The sequence below is a fragment of the Aspergillus multicolor genome (genome assembly GCF_047715735.1).
Source record: "Aspergillus multicolor strain CBS 133.54 unplaced genomic scaffold BDW74scaffold_6, whole genome shotgun sequence".
Lineage (NCBI taxonomy): Eukaryota > Fungi > Ascomycota > Eurotiomycetes > Eurotiales > Aspergillaceae > Aspergillus > Aspergillus multicolor.
In genome coordinates, this window is record NW_027395957.1 from 1 (window position 1) to 20,672 (window position 20,672).

General features: G+C 52.5%; 9 protein-coding genes across 9 annotated transcripts; 4 read left to right on the forward strand and 5 right to left on the reverse strand.

Moving 5' to 3' along the window:
- Positions 1 to 1,021: 1,021 nt before the first annotated feature.
- Positions 1,022 to 1,420, reverse strand: BDW74DRAFT_148583 (uncharacterized protein). Its single transcript, XM_073723739.1, has 2 exons — positions 1,244 to 1,420; positions 1,022 to 1,160 (listed from the first exon to the last, which is right to left on the reverse strand). The coding sequence occupies exons 1-2, from the start codon at positions 1,403 to 1,405 to the stop codon at positions 1,071 to 1,073; spliced, it is 252 nt and encodes an 83-aa protein (XP_073585823.1). The 5' UTR covers positions 1,406 to 1,420; the 3' UTR covers positions 1,022 to 1,070.
- A 2,811-nt stretch (positions 1,421 to 4,231) lies between these two features.
- On the forward strand, positions 4,232 to 4,925 carry BDW74DRAFT_121102 (uncharacterized protein). Its single transcript, XM_073722016.1, has 2 exons — positions 4,232 to 4,364; positions 4,421 to 4,925. Exon 2 carries the CDS (start codon positions 4,455 to 4,457, stop codon positions 4,851 to 4,853), a length of 399 nt encoding a protein of 132 aa, XP_073585824.1. The 5' UTR covers positions 4,232 to 4,364; positions 4,421 to 4,454; the 3' UTR covers positions 4,854 to 4,925.
- A 1,423-nt stretch (positions 4,926 to 6,348) lies between these two features.
- BDW74DRAFT_166632 (dihydrodipicolinate synthase family protein) lies at positions 6,349 to 7,365 on the forward strand (the record flags this gene model as incomplete). Its single annotated transcript, XM_073726587.1, has 1 exon — positions 6,349 to 7,365. One exon carries the CDS (start codon positions 6,349 to 6,351, stop codon positions 7,363 to 7,365), a length of 1,017 nt encoding a protein of 338 aa, XP_073585825.1.
- Positions 7,366 to 7,510: 145 nt separating this feature from the next.
- BDW74DRAFT_189665 (uncharacterized protein) lies at positions 7,511 to 8,736 on the reverse strand (the record flags this gene model as incomplete). The annotated part of the gene is made up of 4 exons (XM_073732028.1): positions 7,511 to 7,642; positions 7,694 to 8,125; positions 8,184 to 8,525; positions 8,719 to 8,736. 4 exons carry the CDS (start codon positions 8,734 to 8,736, stop codon positions 7,511 to 7,513), a joined length of 924 nt encoding a protein of 307 aa, XP_073585826.1.
- A 1,852-nt stretch (positions 8,737 to 10,588) lies between these two features.
- On the reverse strand, positions 10,589 to 12,182 carry BDW74DRAFT_189666 (uncharacterized protein; the record flags this gene model as incomplete). Its single annotated transcript, XM_073732029.1, has 2 exons — positions 10,589 to 11,752; positions 11,850 to 12,182. The coding sequence occupies 2 exons, from the start codon at positions 12,180 to 12,182 to the stop codon at positions 10,589 to 10,591; spliced, it is 1,497 nt and encodes a 498-aa protein (XP_073585827.1).
- A 398-nt stretch (positions 12,183 to 12,580) lies between these two features.
- BDW74DRAFT_189667 (phytanoyl-CoA dioxygenase family protein) lies at positions 12,581 to 13,548 on the forward strand (the record flags this gene model as incomplete). Its single annotated transcript, XM_073732030.1, has 1 exon — positions 12,581 to 13,548. The coding sequence occupies exon 1, from the start codon at positions 12,664 to 12,666 to the stop codon at positions 13,546 to 13,548; it is 885 nt and encodes a 294-aa protein (XP_073585828.1). The 5' UTR covers positions 12,581 to 12,663.
- A 147-nt stretch (positions 13,549 to 13,695) lies between these two features.
- BDW74DRAFT_175889 (transcription factor domain-containing protein) lies at positions 13,696 to 14,640 on the reverse strand (the record flags this gene model as incomplete). The annotated part of the gene is made up of 1 exon (XM_073728453.1): positions 13,696 to 14,640. One exon carries the CDS (start codon positions 14,638 to 14,640, stop codon positions 13,696 to 13,698), a length of 945 nt encoding a protein of 314 aa, XP_073585829.1.
- Positions 14,641 to 16,680: 2,040 nt separating this feature from the next.
- On the forward strand, positions 16,681 to 18,059 carry BDW74DRAFT_175890 (phosphatidate phosphatase App1 family protein; the record flags this gene model as incomplete). Its single annotated transcript, XM_073728454.1, has 3 exons — positions 16,681 to 17,269; positions 17,391 to 17,787; positions 17,879 to 18,059. The coding sequence occupies 3 exons, from the start codon at positions 16,681 to 16,683 to the stop codon at positions 18,057 to 18,059; spliced, it is 1,167 nt and encodes a 388-aa protein (XP_073585830.1).
- A 364-nt stretch (positions 18,060 to 18,423) lies between these two features.
- On the reverse strand, positions 18,424 to 19,782 carry BDW74DRAFT_175891 (uncharacterized protein; the record flags this gene model as incomplete). Its single annotated transcript, XM_073728455.1, has 1 exon — positions 18,424 to 19,782. The coding sequence occupies one exon, from the start codon at positions 19,780 to 19,782 to the stop codon at positions 18,424 to 18,426; it is 1,359 nt and encodes a 452-aa protein (XP_073585831.1).
- Positions 19,783 to 20,672: the final 890 nt, after the last annotated feature.

A 20,672-nucleotide genomic window follows, 5' to 3' on the forward strand; every position in this document is an offset into this window, starting at 1 on the left:
AAAAAAAAAGGGAAAAGGAAAAGGAAATAAAAGAAGAAAAAAAAACTCAGGAGCCCAGGAGAACATACCTAGAGTGGAGCGGGGAAATATCATATCTAGAAACAATAAACAAAAAAAAAAGTGTGTCAGGAAACTAGATTGAATCCCAAAGTAGCTACCATACCCTACCATGGTAGGTAGACGAGCTCCCTAACCGTGGCCCCTAAGGGGGGTCGCTCCAGGCTTTCTGGTCCCTAACAGTACTGCCTAAGAATGGTGACTCTAGGCTGAGTGCTCCCCACGACTAGTCCCCTACCTAGTTACCTAACCGCGGTTGACGTATGGTAGACTTTGCCCACCTTGAATTCAAACTCGCTAAGACCTCCTATCAGTTCGATAACAAATCTACCTTAACTACCTGCTCTCAATCCGGCTTACAATACGGACATCGTCGCATCTCTGCATGTGACTCCCAACCCCTTCCACAATCACACCCTTACCGACTCCTTAAACCAAGCAGGAGTACATGCCATGGAAGCGTGAACAATGGCCTTTGAAATGCAGTTGCGTACAATCTCGCGAGCATGGTCCAGCTTCAAATTCAGGGTCCACACTATGCTCTTAAAGTAGACCCGAGGCCCCTACCTCCTGCCATAGCTTAACCAGGATGCTCTCGTACGGGAATTGAATCTTTTAGAGAGCAAACAACGCATGATGGGTGCTCTGTTTGGATACACACTACGCTACGGTCCCTCAGAGATGATACAGCAAGGGCGGAATACCTCTAATCACTCCGGTTCTATCCTTACATTTCGGGTGGAGGAAGGAATTGGACGTTGAAAGCTTCCAAGGTTCCAACAAACGAACGACGAGTAATACATTGGCCAACGTAATACATGATTTGGGAGTCATGAAAGAATCTTTCAGATTGTATCCCCCTTTCCTCCAAACCTTTTCAGCTCATAGAGACTGCGCCTACAGACTCCGGAGCCTGTTAGCGGTGCCTGCCCCCAACGGTTCGGTGGCAGGATGAATCAGCCACCTGTATTAACGTACCGCGGCAATCTAAGCATATCATGGTGTAATGACGCTTAGCACACAGCTCTGCCGTTGTTGGTGCCGTGGCAGATAGCACTGCGGCAGTCCTGGATCTCGGTCCACTTGCCGTTGCGGCACTCGACCTATCGTTGCAAAACAATAAACGCATTAACATGGCCCAAACCTATATCCGACAGAATAAGAGGAGAGGATAAGGGAAACGTACCACACCAGTCCTGTCACAGCCACAGAAGTGCCTGTCGCCGTTGGACGCATTGCAAGGGCTGTTGGTGCGTCGCTGGTCACCGGCATATCCGGCACCGCAGGTGTCCTGGATCTGAAACTCGTCGCGGGGGACGGACGAGGCGTTGACGGCGGCGGCGGCCATGAGGGTGCAGAGGAGGGCAGTGAGCTTCATGGTGAAAGTGGAAAGAGTTGGTGAGATTTCTTGGTTCGAAGACGGTTGTTTCCTGAGAATGGAAGGGCTGATGATGGAGAGGATGGGATTTCTGGAGGAAAGATGCACGTACTTATACCCTTCCGAGAACAGAAAGGTGCTCTGCCTTGCAAGGCAGGTCAATCTTTCCAATTTGCCGCCGTGACACTCAACAGGACCATGACAGGGTTTCGCTTCCTCCTCCCTTACCGGACTCTGCTGTAGTGTCTATGATCCCTGTATGGCTGATGTTCTCCAACCTGTAGAGCTCGCCGATAGAGGCAGAGAGGAGGCTAGTTTGCCCAGGTGTGGAGATGTTGAGACCACATCAAGCCAGCCTGAATTGTTCTCATAAATAAAGCACAATTCTCCACTCCGCATATTATGGTACGAGGACAGCCGGCACTTGAGCGCGTTGACACATGACCTTCTGATGCTACAGCGAATGCTTGCTCACGGAGTATCACGAGAACTATAAACAGTCATATGGTGGGAATGCATGCTGAGCAGTGGGGATACAAGCCTTCAACCTTCAAAAGGTTCAGGTCTATATTTGCTTTGGTGAGGAAGTGTTAAATAAACAGTCCAGAGTACCTTACGTTAGGACAATTCGAATGAAGCGTAAAAAAAAGAAAATAAAAAGGCACAGTGTACGGGGGGCATTAGGGCGAGTGGCTCTGATAGGGCTTTTCATGTCTTCGCAGCGTCATTCTAATATAATAAAACTACCCAGGTACGAAGGGGCCGGCTGGTCCAGTAGACTTGCTTGTGAACCAAACAACATATTGGGACAATGAATGAACGTCCAATATACGCAATAGAGGAAAGCAACAATTGTTGCAGGTACTTTAATCTGCTTCTACCATACTCTCCAGAATATGCTATAATGGTTAGACCATCAACAATAGCATTGTATTGCAGCCTTGTTGACGTGAGCGCACAACAACAGCAACAAACCGCCATTCTCTACCAGAAATCCAATTAAATCCAGACTGGACTCTTCGTACGCAGTAAATGATCATGATGTGGACATTGGACGTGGATCAAGCGCATGGGAGTATATCGGGGTCGCGGATAGCAGGTAGGGGCCCACATGGCTCCTGCGCCGCAAGGGGGTCCCTGACTGGACTAGGGGGAGCCGCGAGACGCCCGCCCCGCCTCACCTGCCAGCCCGGATGCATCGGCTAGACATGGGGTCGACTGGCGGACTGGGTAATCACCTACGGATACAGGGAAGGAGCTGCAGTTCGCCCGGGCGGTGCGCACCGCCTAGGCGTCCAGCATGCGGGGTGAGCACCCTGAGTTCCATGTCAGGTTCTTTGCCTGCTTCATGATTAAGCTCTGCCCCTCGGGAACTCACACAATCCAGCTGGTGTGTCTGGTGGACCGAGCAATATTACTTCCACAGAGAGGAATTCATCGGAGACCACGGCAGAGCAGAAACGTCCTTGCATATCATAACCACATAGCCCGTTGACTTTCATACGTAGGTTCGTTGGCCCCAGAGCAAAATTGTTTACTCGACCAATTCCTTGGTTAATTATCCTGGTCTGGAACGAGTCTAGAGAGATTCAATCACCGAGTACTCGTGACGCTCCTTGACCCACCCGCATGCTAAGCGAGGCCACCAGCGAGCAAAGGAACTCGGCGGGGACCAGGAGCTCCGTACCGATCAACCCTTGTCCTCTGACGCTGCACAGCCCTCCTTGGCAGCTGATCTTGAAATCACCCGGGGCGGTCCGGATCGACTTCTCCGTACGGAGTACAGTAGATTCTGAGCATCAAACTCGATACGGAGTACGAGGGTTACATTCGGCGTGCGCGGAACTGACTAGTTTCACTTCAAGCTCTGCAGAGCCCAGGGTGCTGTGGGGTCTGTGGGTATAGATTGGCGCGAAGTGACTTCACCGCGCGAGTGTTAATAAATAATAATATAGCACAAGCTACCATACGACTCGTTTGCCAGTGTAAGTGTAGAGCCGGTGGAGATGTGCTGGTTCAAAAGTGAGCACACTGTGAGACTATGAACTTGGAGGAATCAACTCGCGCAAGGGTCGTACTCGGAGGGTGCGGCTAGTGTGGCCTGTGGCCTGTGGCGTTGGCCTGGCGAAAGTGAGGCACTTGGTCTCGGCTGGTCGCTGGGCTCTGCCGGTGTTTGCACCCATCTTCATGGCTGGCTGATCTCGGCTAGGTAGCGAGATAGTCACTGAGCCTGGTTGTCAGTTGTCGAGCTTGGAGAACATGATACCCTGGGATATCCTCGCCTTCTGGACCCTGAATTGCGAGATACCTGTCCCTCGAAGGGTTAATCCAGCACAAGCAACAGACCAGCAAGCACAGCTCCACTGGCACGGCGGACCCAGCCGCCCCGGCCCGGCCGAGAATTCCCCAGTGCAGTTAGGGTCCAGGGACTTGCCTCGAAAAGCGGACCCAAGTGGAGTACGTAATAAGAACGTTAGCCTGTGACAGGTGTCCTCCCGGTAAATTGTACCTCTAAAACAGAGCCAATGAAATGGGGGTTAAAGCAGGAGCGATAGTGTATGGGACAGTATTAGCTTGCGTCCAGCGTTGCAGGCTTGCTGCTGGAGGCGTCTCTGGAACGCTGGAGTCCGCGAAAGGCCGGAAACGGGGACGGGTAGCGTGAGGCATTTCTCTGTTGGGCAGGAGTTCCAAGCTGGCGCCGCAGCTCCAACCCCAACCGCGCTAAAAAGAGGGTCTCTTTGTCGGCTAGCTTGGCTCTGCAGCTGCCAAGTAGACTAGGGCTCGCCCTCCAGATTTAGTACTATAAGCCACACCATCCCATACCTCCTGACCACCCCCAAACATATCCCATACACATCCCATGTGCAGAACTCCATAATCAGCCCCCATCTAGGTACCCACGAGAACAGACTTTCTATGCGTATTGAACGTAAGGAACCCAACACCCTCTGAGCCCCCATTATCTCTAACTTGTACCTTTGGCAGCCCTTCACACGCGAAGCCACATACACCACACAAAATGTCCTCAGCAAATGCCAACAAGCCTCCCAGACCAGAAACCGACTACGAACGATGGCTCCGCGAGCAGAACGAAGACTACGAGCCAGGAGAGCGACCTCTGTATGAGCCACCTGTAGAGGGGCTCGAAGACACCGACCAAACCGGCTTAAGAGACGATTGGGAGGACTCACAGCCAGATGTTCAAGAAGAGTGGTCCATGTCTCATGGGTACTTCGTGCGCCCGTCCAGTCCGCCGCGTTATGGGTTTAAGGGGTATGCAATGATTATAATGTCGGTGCTATTACTCGTTGTATTCGTTACAAAGTCCGTCAGAGGTCTTCGACAACGGCGGTATCAGAGGGGTGGCATACCAAGGCATGGGAAAGCCTGGGACAGATCCAAAAAGGAAGATAGGTGACCGGTTGAGGCAATCACACAGCGATGCAGTCTAACGTTCGAACACAGTCTTGGGGTGACTTGGCTGGCAAGGAGAAAAGCTGTGACACTGGGTCATGCGCAAATGTATAGATGCTTCAAGTCAGTCTTTGATCTATAACTTAAGCTTGTCGGTGTAAATACAGAGGCAGACACAGAGGCAGCCGCCACCATACATGCCCATCATAGTTGAGTAGATCCTGGTGCAATGAGCAGAGTTCAGACAGCTGAAAACGCCTTTTCGGGACCTCCAGGAATGGGCCGACCTAAAGTCGCGACTATAGCCTTCTACTTTGTTGTGCTTATTCATCTTCATGGTTTTTCACTTTTTCGGCGCCTAGTTATGTATCTCGATGACCCCAGAAACGCACATTACGGAACAGAATGCGAACGCGATTGAAATCTAAGGAAATCATCGATGTCCACTGCGCTGACAACATGCTGATGGGCGCAGCTACCAGAGTAGGACACCGTGCGTCGTGAATTCCATCGCGTGAATAGCAACTCGAGCAAGTGCCTGACCTGGTTTTGACAACGAATGGACTCAATAAAGCATCCATCTCTCGAGCCAGCACTACGTAGGGCCTTTGGCAATGGACAGCGTTTCTCGTTCAGTGAGATAAGGGCTAGACCTTGGCGCCGGCTAGATTGGACCCTGGAAGCCTAGCCTTGGTGCCTTGGTGCCTTGATGCTGCACGCGGCAATGGCTGGCTTCTTCCGATTTTCCCGCATTTACTGGGGACCCTGCAGGTGACACCAAGTGTACTCTTCTGCACATCCGGGTTGCAGGGCACCTGGATTTCTCTGCCCCCACGAGACGTCGAGCATTACATTTCTACGTCAAGTTATGGGACCATGGCTGATGGCTGCAAATGGCGAGAGGCTAGAGCAAATCTTTCGCCCGCTGTAGGACCCGTTCCGCGAGCCGGAAGCAGGCATTTTGCACCGAGAGAGCAAAATAACAATGGTCATCTTTTCGGACTTCTCGCCGATGGATCTTCCGCAATGGATGCTCTGTGCAGCAGACCCTGGCGGCTAGGGGCATCAGACCCCCGACGATCCCAGGAGCCATGGGCGGAAAACGGAAACGCGGGGTGCATATCCGATCCACGGGTCCGTGTCACTGTCCCGTGTCCCGCTCCCCGCAGCGGGCCGCTAGCCCCAACCGAACCACATCCGCCCTGTCCACTACCCACGGATCTCGTATCTTGGCCTCGGAACGGACAAGGAAAGGATCAGCACGAGCTTGTTTATTCCCCGTAGCATTGATCACCGGATAACGACTCGTCCTGCATACGCCGTGCCCTGTTCTAGATCATGATCAGGCACCAGCAATTTGGCCTCTACAATAGCATATAGACCTACCGCGTCCACCTGCCACCACATACCTACTCCATTCTTCTACATGTTGCCAGGCGTCGACCTAGGTACTGAGCTCACTTACCCTTGCCTTGGCTCTTGTCTTGGAAGTCATCAACATGACCGTCACGAACGGCATCCCAAACGGCACGAACACCGCTACCAATGGCGCCTCCGCCTCCCACCCTCCCTCCCCACCACCAATCCCCGCCTCCGGCGTCTGGGCCCCCGCAATAACATTCTTCACCCCCACCACCGACGAACTGGACCTTGACTCCCAACGAAAATACTACACCTACCTCTCGACCACCGGACTAAGCGGGCTCGTAATCCTCGGCACAAACGCCGAGACATTCCTTTTGACGCGCGAAGAGCGGCGCTCACTCCTTCTCACAGCGCGCACAGCCGTGCCCGAAGGCTTCCCCATAATGGCAGGTGTATCCGGACACAGCACGAAACAAGTGCTTGAATTTATATCCGATGCCAAAGATGCGGGCGCCGATTATGCGCTTTGTCTTCCGCCGGGGTACTTTGGGAAGCAGACGACTATGGAGATCGTGGTTGATTTCTTCGATGAGATTGCAGCTAGAAGTTCGCTGCCGATTGTCATCTATAACTTCCCGACGGTCGTGAACGGAATCGATCTGGATTCTGCGACGATTGCGGCTCTTGCTAAGAGATGGCCTGGGAAGATCGTCGGTGTGAAATTAACCTGTGGATCTGTGGCAAAGATCACGAGGCTCTCTGCAGAATTGCCGGAGGGGACCTTTGCGACGTTTGGCGGGCAGAGTGATTTTCTTATTGGAGGGTTGGCAGCGGGTGCGGTTGGGACGATTGCCGGGTTTGCGAATGTATTGCCTAAGACAATTGTGCGGATCTATGAGCTGTATCAGGCCGGGAAGGTGAAGGAGGCCATGGAGTTGCATAAGAGGGCGGCGATCGCGGAGCAGCCATGTAAGGCTGGGATCGCGAGTGTCAAGTATGCGGTTGGGATTACGACGGCAAAGAAGGCGGGGATTGAGGGAGCGGCGGAGAAATTGAAGCCCAGACGGCCGTATAGGGAATTAGGTGAGAAGGGAAAGAGCGCTGTCATGAAGATGGTGGAGACATTGGTTGAGGTTGAGGACGGTCTGTGATTGCAATGTTTGAACAACTCTAACTCCATAAATACAAGACAGGAGAGCGCTCATTGCGTCCCCTTATTGATAACTCCGAACACAACTATTGCACATGAGATTACATATTAGTATCCAGGAAAATGACCTTAAACATACCCAACATCTAATTTGACCTCCAATGCTGCCTACACCCCGGGCAGAGGTGACTTGTTCTTGGGCCAGAAATCATGTTCTGCAGTTCTCGAACGAGTGCCTGATACCCGCAATCCTCCCGGCTGGCAAACCTGGCCATATCCTAAGATGATAAGTACGACATCCCTTATGTAGCAAATCAAGTGGAACTTACCACATGATTAGCAAGGATGGGAAAACAGAGTTCCCCATCAATGGTAGCCGACTCTTCAGAGACGATTAACGAACGCACCATAGGTATCGTCTCATAGAAGCAGACGATATGGATCCGACATCCTTCGTCCTTGCGCCTCTCCAGAATATTGTAGAACGATCGACGCATTTCATGAAGGGCCCTGGATTGCCGCTTCAGGAGGCTGACGATCTGGTGGTTCGCGGGCCTGAAGATGTTGAACATCCGGGTAAAGCGCTCCGCCCATGTTGCTAGGTTTGCTCCGCGATGTGGAGTTCCCAGAAAGCAGATGCCCATGGTATGTGTCTCTATCTCCCGGATGTACTCAATCCGGCTTTCTCGCGCGGCGACTAGGGCTTGCTGTACCACTAGTCCGCCCAGACTATGGGCAATAAACAGGAGAGGTCGCATCCGCTGAACCAGTTAGGAAAGACGGTTCCGAGTTGATTCTGACAGAAGGCTTGAGACGTACCGTTTGCTCGTTCTTCCGGCAGCCGGACAGACTGCCTAACAAGTCAGCAGCGTATCCGGAAATACACCCTTGGGAGACCTGGTTCCAGAGACGGCAGATGTCCACATCGTAACCAAAAACCATGATTCGGGCAGTGGGAAAGTCGTCCTTCAGAAAGTCTCTTAACCAGTAGACATCTCGGCCTGCATGGTAGAATGTGTCAAACGGGTCGCCATTCAACCCATGGGTAACGAAGATATCAATAGTAGCATTAGGGTGATCATGGAGGATGGTCAGACCAATTGACGGACGGGACAGTATTCCTGGAAGGGATGGGCCTCTGGGCTCAGAGTCGGAAGGCACCTGAGGGGCGTGTGTCAGAGGAAGAAACTGGACAGGACGCGGCAGCTCTAGGTCGTGCATAACGCGCGATGGTATGTCACCTGCTATCGTAGATCGGGCCGACATTGTATTGGGCTTGAAGCTATGGTTCGTATCGTCAAGTTAGCTTTCCTGGAGACCATCAACATCTGGCACTTGGGCATTTGGATCGTACTACAACTGGAGGACACATTTGAGGGTATGGACTGCAGAGGTAGTGGGGCAAGATCCAGACAACACAGGTCGTGCGGTGGCATCGGCCATTGATGAAACGAACTCTGCAGCGTTCGTTCCGCAAACCGTGGACACGTCCCAGTGATAATAAGGATCCGAGAAGATTCAAGGTCCACCGGACACTACCAATGTCCGGTCGTTTCGAGTAAGGGTAAGCTATGCATTAATTCCATGTGTAGTTTCAGATGGCGGTTGCGGCGTGGACGGACTGCCTGCCGTCTCCGGAGCCAGCATTTCTGTATGCACATACTGCACTTGACTGCCCAAGTTGTGGAATTCCAATCTTCTGGACAATAGAAAAGATCCTGGGGGTTCCAATCCAAAAGGATGTGCTCAAGGACTGCACAAAACATCCAATCTCACAGGTGGCACTGTAGAGGCTCCTAATAAGACAGGGATCTCCAATGGGGAGGGCTTCAATATAATCATTCCCAGTTCCAGTCACACAGGTGGCGCTGCAGACGATTTGTGGTCTTGAGGTTCCAAAGCAGGCTGTCGGCCTCGGCCGCTGAACAGTACCTGTTCTCATAGCTAGTACTGCGGTAAACTAAAGCCAGTCCTGGTATAGCTATGGAAGGCAAGTGGATCCGTAATCGTAAGACTAGATCCTGTTTCACAGATAGCTTTGGGTAGTTTTGAAGCATTGACGGCATCTTGTTGGCTTCCTGATATAGTGCTGCAGGTGTGCAAACATTAAACAGCACCTGAAGATGTCCAGTCTCACAGGTGGCGCTGCGGACAGCGAATATCCTGAGGAGTCCCTGAAGAAGCAAGTAGAATTATATCCGGCACGTGGAAACCGGTAGTCACATTTCACAGTGGCTTGTGAATATTGGAGGAATTGATCCGTGGATAGTCCATGTCGCTGGGAATTTCGATAATAGAGCCATAGCAGAGATTCTTGCATACATCCGATAGGAGGAGACAGATTGATGCGGCTCGCAGGAAGATAGAAGAACGTAAAGACATGGGCGAGTTGGGGGTGGAGATTGCGAACGATGTACCTACCAGAAGAGGTGTTGAAAGAAGAATGCAGGAGTCAGAGGGGTGGAGGAGTAAGGTACCCGGCAGGAGAGCGACGGAACCCAGAGATTTATGATGAGCTGCCACTCCGCAAGGCTGGGGAGCATCAGCACAAGGGGAAGGCGCGGCCGAGACCCAGGCTGGGGCTTCACTGGCTGTGCTGACGGGGCCCAATGGTGCCCAACCCGACACGGTTGGCTTTTAAATCGAGGAAGGGTCGTCTGCCGCAGCTCGTATTAAAGCAGCCCCTTTAATGATAAATGCCTCATGCAGCAGCCTGGAACCCGGGTGCTCGATCTTCGCTCTGCATCCACAGAATGTTCAACTATCCAGAGTCGGTGTGCAGAGCTAACAAACCCGCTATCGCGACAGGGGACTTCGCCGACCATGGTGCTGTTCGTGATTTCCAAACTATACATCGGCCTATTATAGTAGAACTCCGCCACGCAGTCCAGACGAAAAGCTTGGGCTGTAGTGGTAGGAGAACGTGAGACAGTCCACGTAGACATCCTTGTCGCCGAGCGCATCCCCATTTGCTTGAGGCAGGGCCTGCTGCCTCAGCTCACGAGTTATGCGGATTCATTTAGTGACTGGACCTTCCTTCAATTTCGCCCCAACTCTGGGTGATTGAGCGATATCGCGGCCCTGATTCGCCCTTGATGATCCCAGAATCATGACGCATAAGGCTCCAATCTCTGTAACAGGATCTAATTCGCTACCGGCACACAACTATCTGGCAACGCATAATAAAAAAGACCAAAGAATCACTGCCCCAACCGACTTACCTATCAAACCTCATTCACTCTGCCCCTCCCATCCTCAAGGGTATAACTCCCAAACTTCCGGCTATCAACGCCCTTCTCAAACAGCACATCCAACTCCTCAAACGTCCTTCCCCTTGTCTCCGGCAGGCAAAACCAACACCACACACTACAAATCACCGCAATGTCCGCGAACAGAAACCCGACTTTTCCCCTCCAGTTACCCTGATCCTGGTCGATAGCATACGGGATAGAAACACCGAAGATGATATTCCAGATATGACACGACACAGTCGCAAGACCTATCGTCATTCCGCGCAGCTGAACGGCTGGGATCTCCATCAGGATCGTGAAACAGGCAGGGCCAATTGTGATGTCGTAAGTAAAGAGACAGACGAGAATGAGAGAGCATTGGGCCCAGATGGGACCTGAGTTTGTTTGCGAGACCAGGTCTAGAATCCCGATGAGGAATAAGAGGAGAGCGATAGCAAGTGTTCCCCAGATATACAGCGGGCGGCGACCTAGTTTAGAGATCAAAGGCCAGGAGAGGATCGTGCCGACAAACCCCACGGCTGTTAAACCGACGTTCATGGAGAAAGCGTCTGAAGGATCAAGGCCCGCGCGCTGAAAGAATTGGACAGCGTAATTGACGTACAGCACTTGGCCAGAGAGAGGTTGAATGCTGTAGACCATGAGGGCGATAATGAGCCGGCGAAGGTTAGGCCCGCGAAAGACGTCGAGATAGCTGTGGTGCTTGGTGAGCTGTTTCTCCAGGCGTAATGTGTGCTGGATGTTGGCGAAGGTCGGAGTTATGTCGATGTTGGATGACGAGGCGGTAAAACAGATCAGAGCTTTTTTGGCATCATCATAGCGGCCCTTCCGGCAAAGCAACCACGGTGAGTTGGGACAGAATGCGATGAAAGCAAGGATGAGAAGCGCTGGTGCCCATTGCGATGCGTATGGAGCTTTGTATGCCCACTTCGAGTCTAGACTGTCGGTCCCCTTGAGCTCAGCAGATGCAATAAGCTGGCCGACTACGAAGCCCAAATTGACCATTGACCCGGCGACGCCACGGAGCACAAGCGGGCAGACTTCGCCAATGTAAGCTGAGCCGACGACCGGATAGAAAGCAATGACGGTGCCGTTGAAGAGCTCGCCGAGGAAGAGAACAACAGGGGTTTCAGCGAAGAACTGCATAGATGCTCGCAATTGAGATGATAGAGCAAGCGGCAAGGGTAACCTTGGGCCCGAAACGGTCATAGACTCAGCCGGCGAAGAGGGCACCGACGACAACCCCAATACTGTTGGCATAGTTGAAGGCTCCGTTCCAGGCTGCACTCACGACGTATTCGCCGTTGTAGACGTAGCCGAATTGTTTCATGAACGGATCGAAACCGACGATGCTGCCGACGAGGGCCCCGTCTAAACCTTTGAGAACGACGGCGATGTTGATCATCAGGAACCAGATGACGGCTGGTCGGTAGAGTCTGTCTGCCTCCCAGTAGCCTAGAGCATGTTGGGCTTGAGTGTAGAGTTGTGATTGTTCCGCTTCCCAAGACAACTCATCGATGTCATCCAGGGGCTTCCCAGTCGGGGTCGGAGTTTTGCCTTTCGTCGTCATAATCAGTGTATGGAAGACAGACTTGCTAGAGAAGAAAGTCGGGAAGTATGGTTGGAGATAGAAGTCAAGTTATACTTTTGCAATTGCAACGCATACCCCATGATTAGCTGGTGATAAGCTATCACCACCATTCTCACTGAGCGGTTCGGGTTATACCGTAAGTAGCAATTTTAACAGTCGAGGTCCCCCGAGGCCTTGGTACACGGGACAATTTGCTCCTTCATATCGGAATATCTCCAGCCAATGAAGTTGTTCCAGTCTAAACCCAGATTAGCAAAAGTAACAGTAGAGTTTGGAGTTGGAGAACCCCTGCCACGCTAAGCAGTGTCAGCCCAGGTGGGGAAGGAAATGGTAACATTACCTCACCCCTTGTCCACGGTTATTTATTGACAAAGTAGGTAGCAGCATATGCAGGGCTTGAGATAACCAACACTTGTCTCTTTTGATTGTCCGCCCCATTCATTGCAAGCATTTTGCCACGATGTCCTCCCGTCAGCCAATCCTCATAACTCTATCCCCCTCCGAGCTCGCGAACACCAAGATTTCCTCGCACAACCTCCAAGCCGCAATCGAGGCCTTGCACCGTGATGGCCTGGTTGTTCTGGCCAACGCTGTTTCCACGGAGCATCTCGACAAACTGAATGAGCGCATGGTGCCGGAAGCCAAGACCCTCTATGCCCGTTCTTCGACACACCGAAATTTCGGACCGAAGACCGGCAACATCCAGCAGGAACCGGTGGTCGAGAAAGAATATGTCTTTCAGGACGTCGTGGCCAACCCATTCGCTGTACAGGTGGTCGAATGCATGTTCGGTCCGCGGCCGTCATTACGCTTCTATAGTGCGAATACCGCGCTCAGAGCAGAGGATCGGCAGCCTGTACATGTTGACGTGGACTTTGATTTTCCGAAGATCCCATGGGGTTACGCGATCAACATCAACCTCGTTGAGACAACGCCCGAGAATGGGGCTACCGAGGTTTGGCTGGGAAGTCATACTGATACGACCAAAGACGTGCTTGACGACCAGTACATCCATAAGCAAGTGAGGGCAGAGCTGCTGGAAGAGTGGCGGAACATGGGTAAGGGTGGGGTCCAGCCGGCAAAGCTGCCAAAGGGGAGCTTGATTATTCGGGACATGAGACTCTGGCATGCGGGGAGGCCGAATCAGACTGATGAGCCAAGAGTCATGCTGGTGACTATCCTGTTCCCGCATTGGTATCGAAGCGATCAGAAGGTTATTTTGCCACAGAGCTTGAAGGGCGAGGTTGACGGGTGGAAAGACGTCGATGCTTGTGTGGAGTGGGTTGAGGAGGGATATGAGTATTTGCAAGGCCGACATGATCATGACTTTGCTCTCAAGCCGTAGCCTGTACATAATGTTATTCTCGTCAGGTAGAACACGAGGGGTGTTTTCATCTAAACGAGGTGCAGCATTTCCCCCATCTCCTCAATAACCCCAATGCAACCAAGCCGACTCATTTGCTCTGCGCCTTCCATACTGAGTGTAAAGTCTTTATTGAGCCAGACGTGCTCCATCAGCTCCCCCCACCTTGCGTAGAGACTGTATCTTTCGCTCCGCGTACATACTCATCAACCGCTGCTTGACGAATTCGCGGTCCGTTTCCTCTGTTGCCTCACAGCCAGCCGTGAACAGTAGCCAAATATGCGCAGAGACCAATGGCGATGAAACGGGTATAGCAGCTAGTGAGTCGATACATCTTCGCACATGATATAGTGTGGTAGGATGTGGTGGTCCAATATCAAAGACGACTCTATGAAGGTAGATGAGTGCGGCAGATCGGTGGGCCTCAGTTGTGCAACTGTGATGTGAAAGGTGCCCTTGAATTTCTAAAGTCTCCACGTCACTTTTTACCTCTTGACCGGCTATCATCAAATTTGGCGGGAAGCAACCGGTATCTTTCATTTCCTTGAGCTCGCTAATCCAAGCCACAGCTTTCAGGATCGTCGCGTGATACCCCCGCGATGACTCCAGATCCAGCTGCAATGTAAATATCTCGGTCACATTCAGTCCAGAACGGTATATCGAGGGCACACTAATCTTGGCGACCGTAGACAGTAAATCATAAAAGAGAATCTGAGTCTGGAGAAATGGACCGCATGGAGAGCTCAGATGCCGTGGCCCACCTCGCGCCCTAATGAGTTCCATCGCTCCGAGCAGATGATTTACGTCGCCATCTTGTGTCTGGCCAACGTTGTCAAATTGCTTGCTCATTTCAAGGAGCAATATAGACGCAAGTAGACTGTCATTGTTCGTGGTATTACTGGGAGCTTCAGCCAAAATCTTCCTTAGAGACGCGATATCTGCTATGCGATGACTCTGCGCGGTTAAGGCGAGACTTTGCGCTGGCTGCAGGTGAGGACCGGATGCTGTAAGGTGGCTAGCTGCGATTGACAGGACGGCGTGCCGCAGCGGACCGCTGGCGTCGCAGAGCGCCATTGGAGTCAGGTACATCTGAAAAGGATTGGCTTGCGACGTGCGCGAAATGCAAAGCAGCGGGGCGATGTGGACTGTCCAATGGTGAAGCCACCTGTACTGCTCCATTGTCATGTCAGACGGACGCGGTGATAGCAAGTGCTGGGGATTCTGTCGAGAATGGTTTTTATTGTCGTTTGGCCGGCGTGGTTTCCTTCATTCTTGCGGTCGCCACTTGAGTCTTTGCCCGTACCCCTTGCAATGGATGCGCAACCTGACACACCGTGCACATTGCGGCATCAGCTCGTCACATTTGTAGCCCGCCTCTCGACACGTCCAGCACCTGGTCCTGGACCTCGTCCTTCTGTTTGGCCTTGGAGCCTCGGTTGGGCAGTTGTTTTCCGTCATTGATTTAGCACGATTGTTCAAAGACAGGAGGGCGAGGAGATGGAGTCCAAATCGGTCGCTCCGGCGTAGTTTAATTAAATAGCGGTCCCCGCATGCCCAGCCAGCCGACCCTCGGTTGATAAACCGGAATGCATCGATTGGCCAGAGAGACATGCCATGTCCATCAACTCCGATGACGGGAGCCAGAGTCAGACCATAGGCCAGCAATTTGATCCTAAATTGTCGCTTAGATATCGGTCTGTTGTTCGCAATTTCTTATCGCGTCTTCTCGGCAGCGGAGGCTGTGACATTTCCCATTAGCTTTTTCCAGGTGGATAGATCCTAGCAGCAGGATGAGAAAGCCTTTGCATAGGTCTCCGCCGCATTTGAGGCCGAGATGACCATTCGCGGTTCCATTTGTTTTGTTGTCGGGTTGTTCCTTTACTAAAATGTCTTCCATCGCTTTCTGCAGTACAATTGTTTCGGAGTTAGCGCGGTTCCGGTGCGGCGGTAGCGAAGTAAATCGCGTTCGTGATTTTGCAGATGCGCTTCTCCTGACGAGGCCGGTTGAATTGATGTCCTCGACGCATTGCCTTGACGATGGTCATTTGTCAAACTAAGTGAGGGAACACAGATAATGGAGGAAGGTTCGACGTCATCAGCTGAATACTCCATTGGGGCACGCATCCAGCCTGGCCCTCTGACGTGTTACCGTCAATCCTTTTCACAATGATAGAATTGGGGAGGAATAGTCGGTGCTTCTGGATACACTCCAGAGAACAAGGAAATGAAGGCGATGAATCGATATAAAACAAGGCGAAGATTTATGCTGAGATGAATTGACGGTGAGTTCTGGCGGGAGTCAAGGTATGAAGCCTTATGAAGCCCAAACGGCAGGCACGAAATGACGTGACATAAACAACATACCTACCGTCCTACCTCCACTCCATAAAAGTGTCATGTACCATAGCTACGTCTGGATCTGATAGATAAGAAGATGCTCCGAGTCCAGGACCTGAATCTTGAAAGTCTCTTTTCTCGACTTTTAGAGACATTCTTGGCCCCTGAGTGCCGGTAAGCTCTGCTGATGTTAGTGTCAATTGGCCAAAATATTTTTTGTACTTGCCGTGTCCTATGGAGTACAAGCAACCCAATGATAATTTCTTTTGGCACGGAGCATCCTTGATCTTTGGTTGTCAAGTCACGGCTGAATTGACGCCCATTATTAGACTACCATAGTAGCCAAATTCGTGCGAAGGATTGTGGTGATCCTTGGGAGCCGCTTGAAGCACAGTGCGGCTGAGATTGTGGAGAAGGTGGATACTCTTCGGCACCTCCATTCATCTTGGGTCTGGAGATATACCCTTTCTTGGTTTAGTGAACGTTGAAGAGTACCGTACCGTACTATCTTTCCGTGCCCCAGGTCAATTTGACTTGTCAAAGCGTATACTCCTCGCCCCACTGCCGTTAGCCTTAGGTACCATAGTTACCATAGTCAGCATTTCGGATAGACATGGATCTCTGTCGGTATTTTTAGATAGTAGTTGCAATCTTCAAACCTTCATCCGCCGAGATAACTCCTCTCAAATTGTCGGTCCTCGCCTAGTTCTCTTCTCTCTCCGGACCTTGACTTTGCTTTCCTCAATTCTTGTTTGCTAATCTCCAGACTCAACCAAAATGCCTCCTTACATGCCCGGCATGCTCGTGGCGTGCAGCGTTCTTGCGAGCATTGCAATTGCTTCGGCTACTACCCCTTCGGTCTCTGCGGGCTTAGGGTTGGACCTAGCAAGAAACGAAAGCGTTCTTCTCTTCGACGCCCCGGCCTACCAGACTCACACATGCCCCGTGCAGTACCTGTCGGCCGTCCAAGCCTACTCGTACACGAACACAAGCGGAGCGCTGGATGAGGTCGTCGACGTCTTCAACGCGTTCCTCGAATCAAGCGGCGTGGAGGTCAACGCAACAGCGCAGGACATCCTGCGTTCTCGCGCGAAGTACTTCGCAACCACGCCGATTGGCCACAGGACTGTGCAGGTCGAAGTAGGCGGCTGCAACAAGACCCTGAGCATTGGCGAGACCGTAAAATCATCCAATGCTACCGACTCGGGCGCGGACGATGCTGGAATGGCGGAGGGATTGGGCAGCTTGGGGGCTTGTGACCGGGCGGAGACAGCAACAGGGCGGGCTGTGCTACGGCGCGGGGATAGCAGATCTTTCACGAATACCATCTATAAATCCGGCAAGAGGGGTTGGGGTGTCATTTCAGGTACGTACCCTACGCGATAGATCGATTTCGCCCAGTGACTACGACTACCCCATATTAAACCTGGACTTTCCATGCCCAAAAAGCCCCCTTCATTAACCTTACCTGCTTACCACCCCTCCAGACATCGACGACACCATCAAGATCACCGGCAGCAGCCTCAACGCCATCAAAGCGACCCTAATTGAAGAGGCGCGCCCCGTCGCCGGGATGCCAGCCTTGTACTCCGCCCTCTCCGACCTCCTCAACCCTGCCTGGATCTATCTCACCGGCTCCCCGTGGCAGTTGTACGGCATGCTGCACGATTTCATCCACACACAGTTTAGCGCCTCGACGGGCCCCATCCTGATGAAGAACCTCACCTACACGGGCGTCGAGGGCCTCCTGGCGTTCCTGGAAGAAGGCACAAGCCTCGCGTACAAGGCAAGCAGGATCGATGATATTCATACCTGGTACCCCGGTAAAATGTATTTGGGCGTTGGAGACTCGAGTGGCTTTGATCCGGAGGTGTATGCTTATGCGTGAGTGACTACCCAGCCATAGCATAGCCCCTACCATATATATCGAACGTGTTTGTGGAGATGTGCTAACGGTCAGGAATTCGGCCTTTAGGTACCGCCAGTACGGCCCCGAGTGGATGAAGTGTATTTGGATCCACCTGGTCGAGGAGGGGAATAACACCGCTGCCCGCTGGGCGGAAGTATTCGAGGGCATTCCCGAGTCCGTGTATAAGCTCTACTCGGATCCGCTGGAGTTGAATCCGGAGGCTTTGGTTGAGGGCGCCTGCTTCTAGGGATGGGGCAAGTAAGGCAAGAGGCCGCGGGGATTCTGTGATATGCTGGGACTAAAGCTTCTGCATTGCGGGTGCGCTTGTTGATCGTCATGTTGTATTATTTCCACCAATCGAAACCACGGGACTGGCCTAGAATAAGCTCAAAGGCAGGATAAAGCTGTATGGACTGAAAGGCACATAGCCGACTAAGAAGCACATACAATTCAACTGGAAGGATAGACCACATTTCATTCCACGACTATGTACTTGGACAGATCCAGGGGTAGTTCCCTCCCACTACTATGCGATACCATGCACAGGGCCTGCCCCGTAGAGAATTGAGCCAAGCTACCGTATGGCAGAGACAGGCTCACCATGCAGAACCCTAAGTGTCTCTCGACCCCACCAGCTCCTCTCTCAAAATCCTCTCCATCTCATCCAAATAAGCCCTCACATGGACTGGCTCCTCATAAGCATCGTTAAAGCTATAGACCAAATGCATCTGGTCCCGGAAAGTCCAACAATGCAGCGTGGTCATTCCAAGTATAATCTCGCATCCCATTCGAAAGTCCCTGACCCTCACTGTGCCTGCGCTGCCATACTCTGGCTGCAGGTACCGTTCAAGAATACCTAGGCTGCTCACCGTTGCATCGGCAGGGATAGGCGCATTCTGGTACTCGGGCGTGCGCACAGCGGCGGCCAGGGTGCGTGTGAACGCATCATGGACGCGGAGTACGTCGGCGTCGATAGAGGCTTTATAGTGGGCATCAAGGGCCTGCGCGAGCTCAGAATAAGGCGCCGGAAGCGGGAGGCTGATGAATTGGCACGCGTAGTAGAGAGACACAGCAGCAGCAGCAGCATGGTCTCGGTCGCGGTTCTGGGCAAGGTACCGCCGCATGTTGTGCGCCGTGATAGCCGTGTACCGAGACTGCTCTGATTCCGGGTCCGCGTGCCGCTGGAGCATTAGGGCGTATGCGGCATGGACTGCCGCAGTCACGGTGATGCCTTGCGCCTTGCTTGCCTTGATGATCGCCGCAGTGAACTCCGGGGAGAAGGTGGCTTCCATTGTCTTGGGCTGGCCGGGGGCCACTTTCCCAGCCTTGCAGACGGGACCGATGGCGGGCAATTGGTTGAGGTAGGCCATTAGTCGTGCTGCGGCTTGCTCAGTTTGTTGCTGCGTGAGCGTAGGTGGACTGCCGAGGGATTCTTCCAGCGGGGCCGGTAGCCGGATGTGTTCCGAGCCCCAGGCGAGCTCGAGATGCGTAGGGGGTTCCGTCAGCCATTTGAACAGGAGATCCATAGCCTGCAGCGAGCCGATGCCGTCGTTGATATGGTGGTGGCACCGCAGGACGAGCTCGCTGGATCGAGGAACGTAGTATAACGTGATTTGCTTGACGGGAGCAGCCGTCGAGAGCAGCTCGTCTGCGTTTGCTGCGGAAGAGACAAGCAATGTCGAGTCGGCCCAGGTCTGCAGTGCAGTGTCGTCTGGCGTCTCGTAGACCTTCTTCCCATCCTCGGTCGAGGCGGCAAGCTGGGGGTGTTCAAACCGAAGCCTGATCCATGCTTGCTTCAGCGCGGCTTCCACGTCCGGTAAGTCAATATCGACCTTGAACTTGGAGGTGATCATATAATGGTACCGGTTGTCGCCAATTGTCGCTGGCGCATTGCCAGTGAAGGCGAAATAGTCCTCCATGCCACGGAGTGGGGTCTCCCAGCGGGTAGGGGATACTTGCGTCCAGCTCATTGCGACGGTTGAGGTAGAGAGATGGGAGTGCAATAGTGGAAGAGTATGGTATCATAGAGAAGGAGACGTGTTCCTTGGACACCGTCGGTTTTCTCGTCCGGCTTATATAGAAGAATGGCAAACTTAATGGAAAACAAAGCGGCGTCGCCGACTTTGGATACCTACCATATTCTATACTACCTATACTACTATGAGGGCTGTGCAGCACTCAGCTCAACTCCACCTCAAGAACACCGCGCCTTGATTCAATGAGTTGGGATCTATCCAACGTGGTGCCACTGAGGCATGCAGTGGGCTGGCGGCCTGAAATCCTACCATCTCTATGGAAAGGAGTAAGTTGACAACTCCACGGCAACCTTTCCTTCCTGTCCTGTCTAGCAAGAGCTCTTATTAAATTATGGTAGTGGGCCCAGGGCCCGGAAATAGTACCAAAATGAGCCGTGTTCCCAGGCCAAGCACAGGATTTACCTAGAGAGGTTAAGAACCAAAACTCCCCCACATGCCCAGCCGTTCAGCCGCAATGTACGTATATTTGATTCCGTTGGTTGAGGTTTCTGCATCTCTGGCTCTATGCTGTGAATTGGCAATAGTACCAGCAACAACAATATCATGGCCCTTTCATAGCCAAACTCAGCCCCCGAATTCCATTCCCCAAATCCTCCTACCTAACCAGCCATGCTCCACCAATCTTCTGGCCTTCTTGGCCAATCTATATTTATAACTTGGTACTTGACGCCTCAGCGGACATACCGACAAGCTGAGCCCGCCTCTCGCATCGCCGATCATGGATTACCATCCCGAGGCCCCCGAGGAAGAGCAATGGATCAAGGTACATGGAAGTCATAATTCATGCCTTTCTACCAACTTGCTAACCAACATCCTGTCCTGCC

Bases quoted from the DNA above. Each gene is read 5' to 3' on its own strand.
- BDW74DRAFT_121102 (XM_073722016.1), top strand. From the start codon at position 4,455: ATGTCCTCAGCAAATGCCAACAAGCCTCCCAGACCAGAAACCGACTAC.
- BDW74DRAFT_148583 (XM_073723739.1), bottom strand. From the start codon at position 1,405: ATGGCCGCCGCCGCCGTCAACGCCTCGTCCGTCCCCCGCGACGAGTTT. The intron at 1,161-1,243 runs GTACGTTTCCCT...TTGCAACGATAG, and splicing joins GCTGTGACAGGACTGGTGTG to GTCGAGTGCCGCAACGGCAA.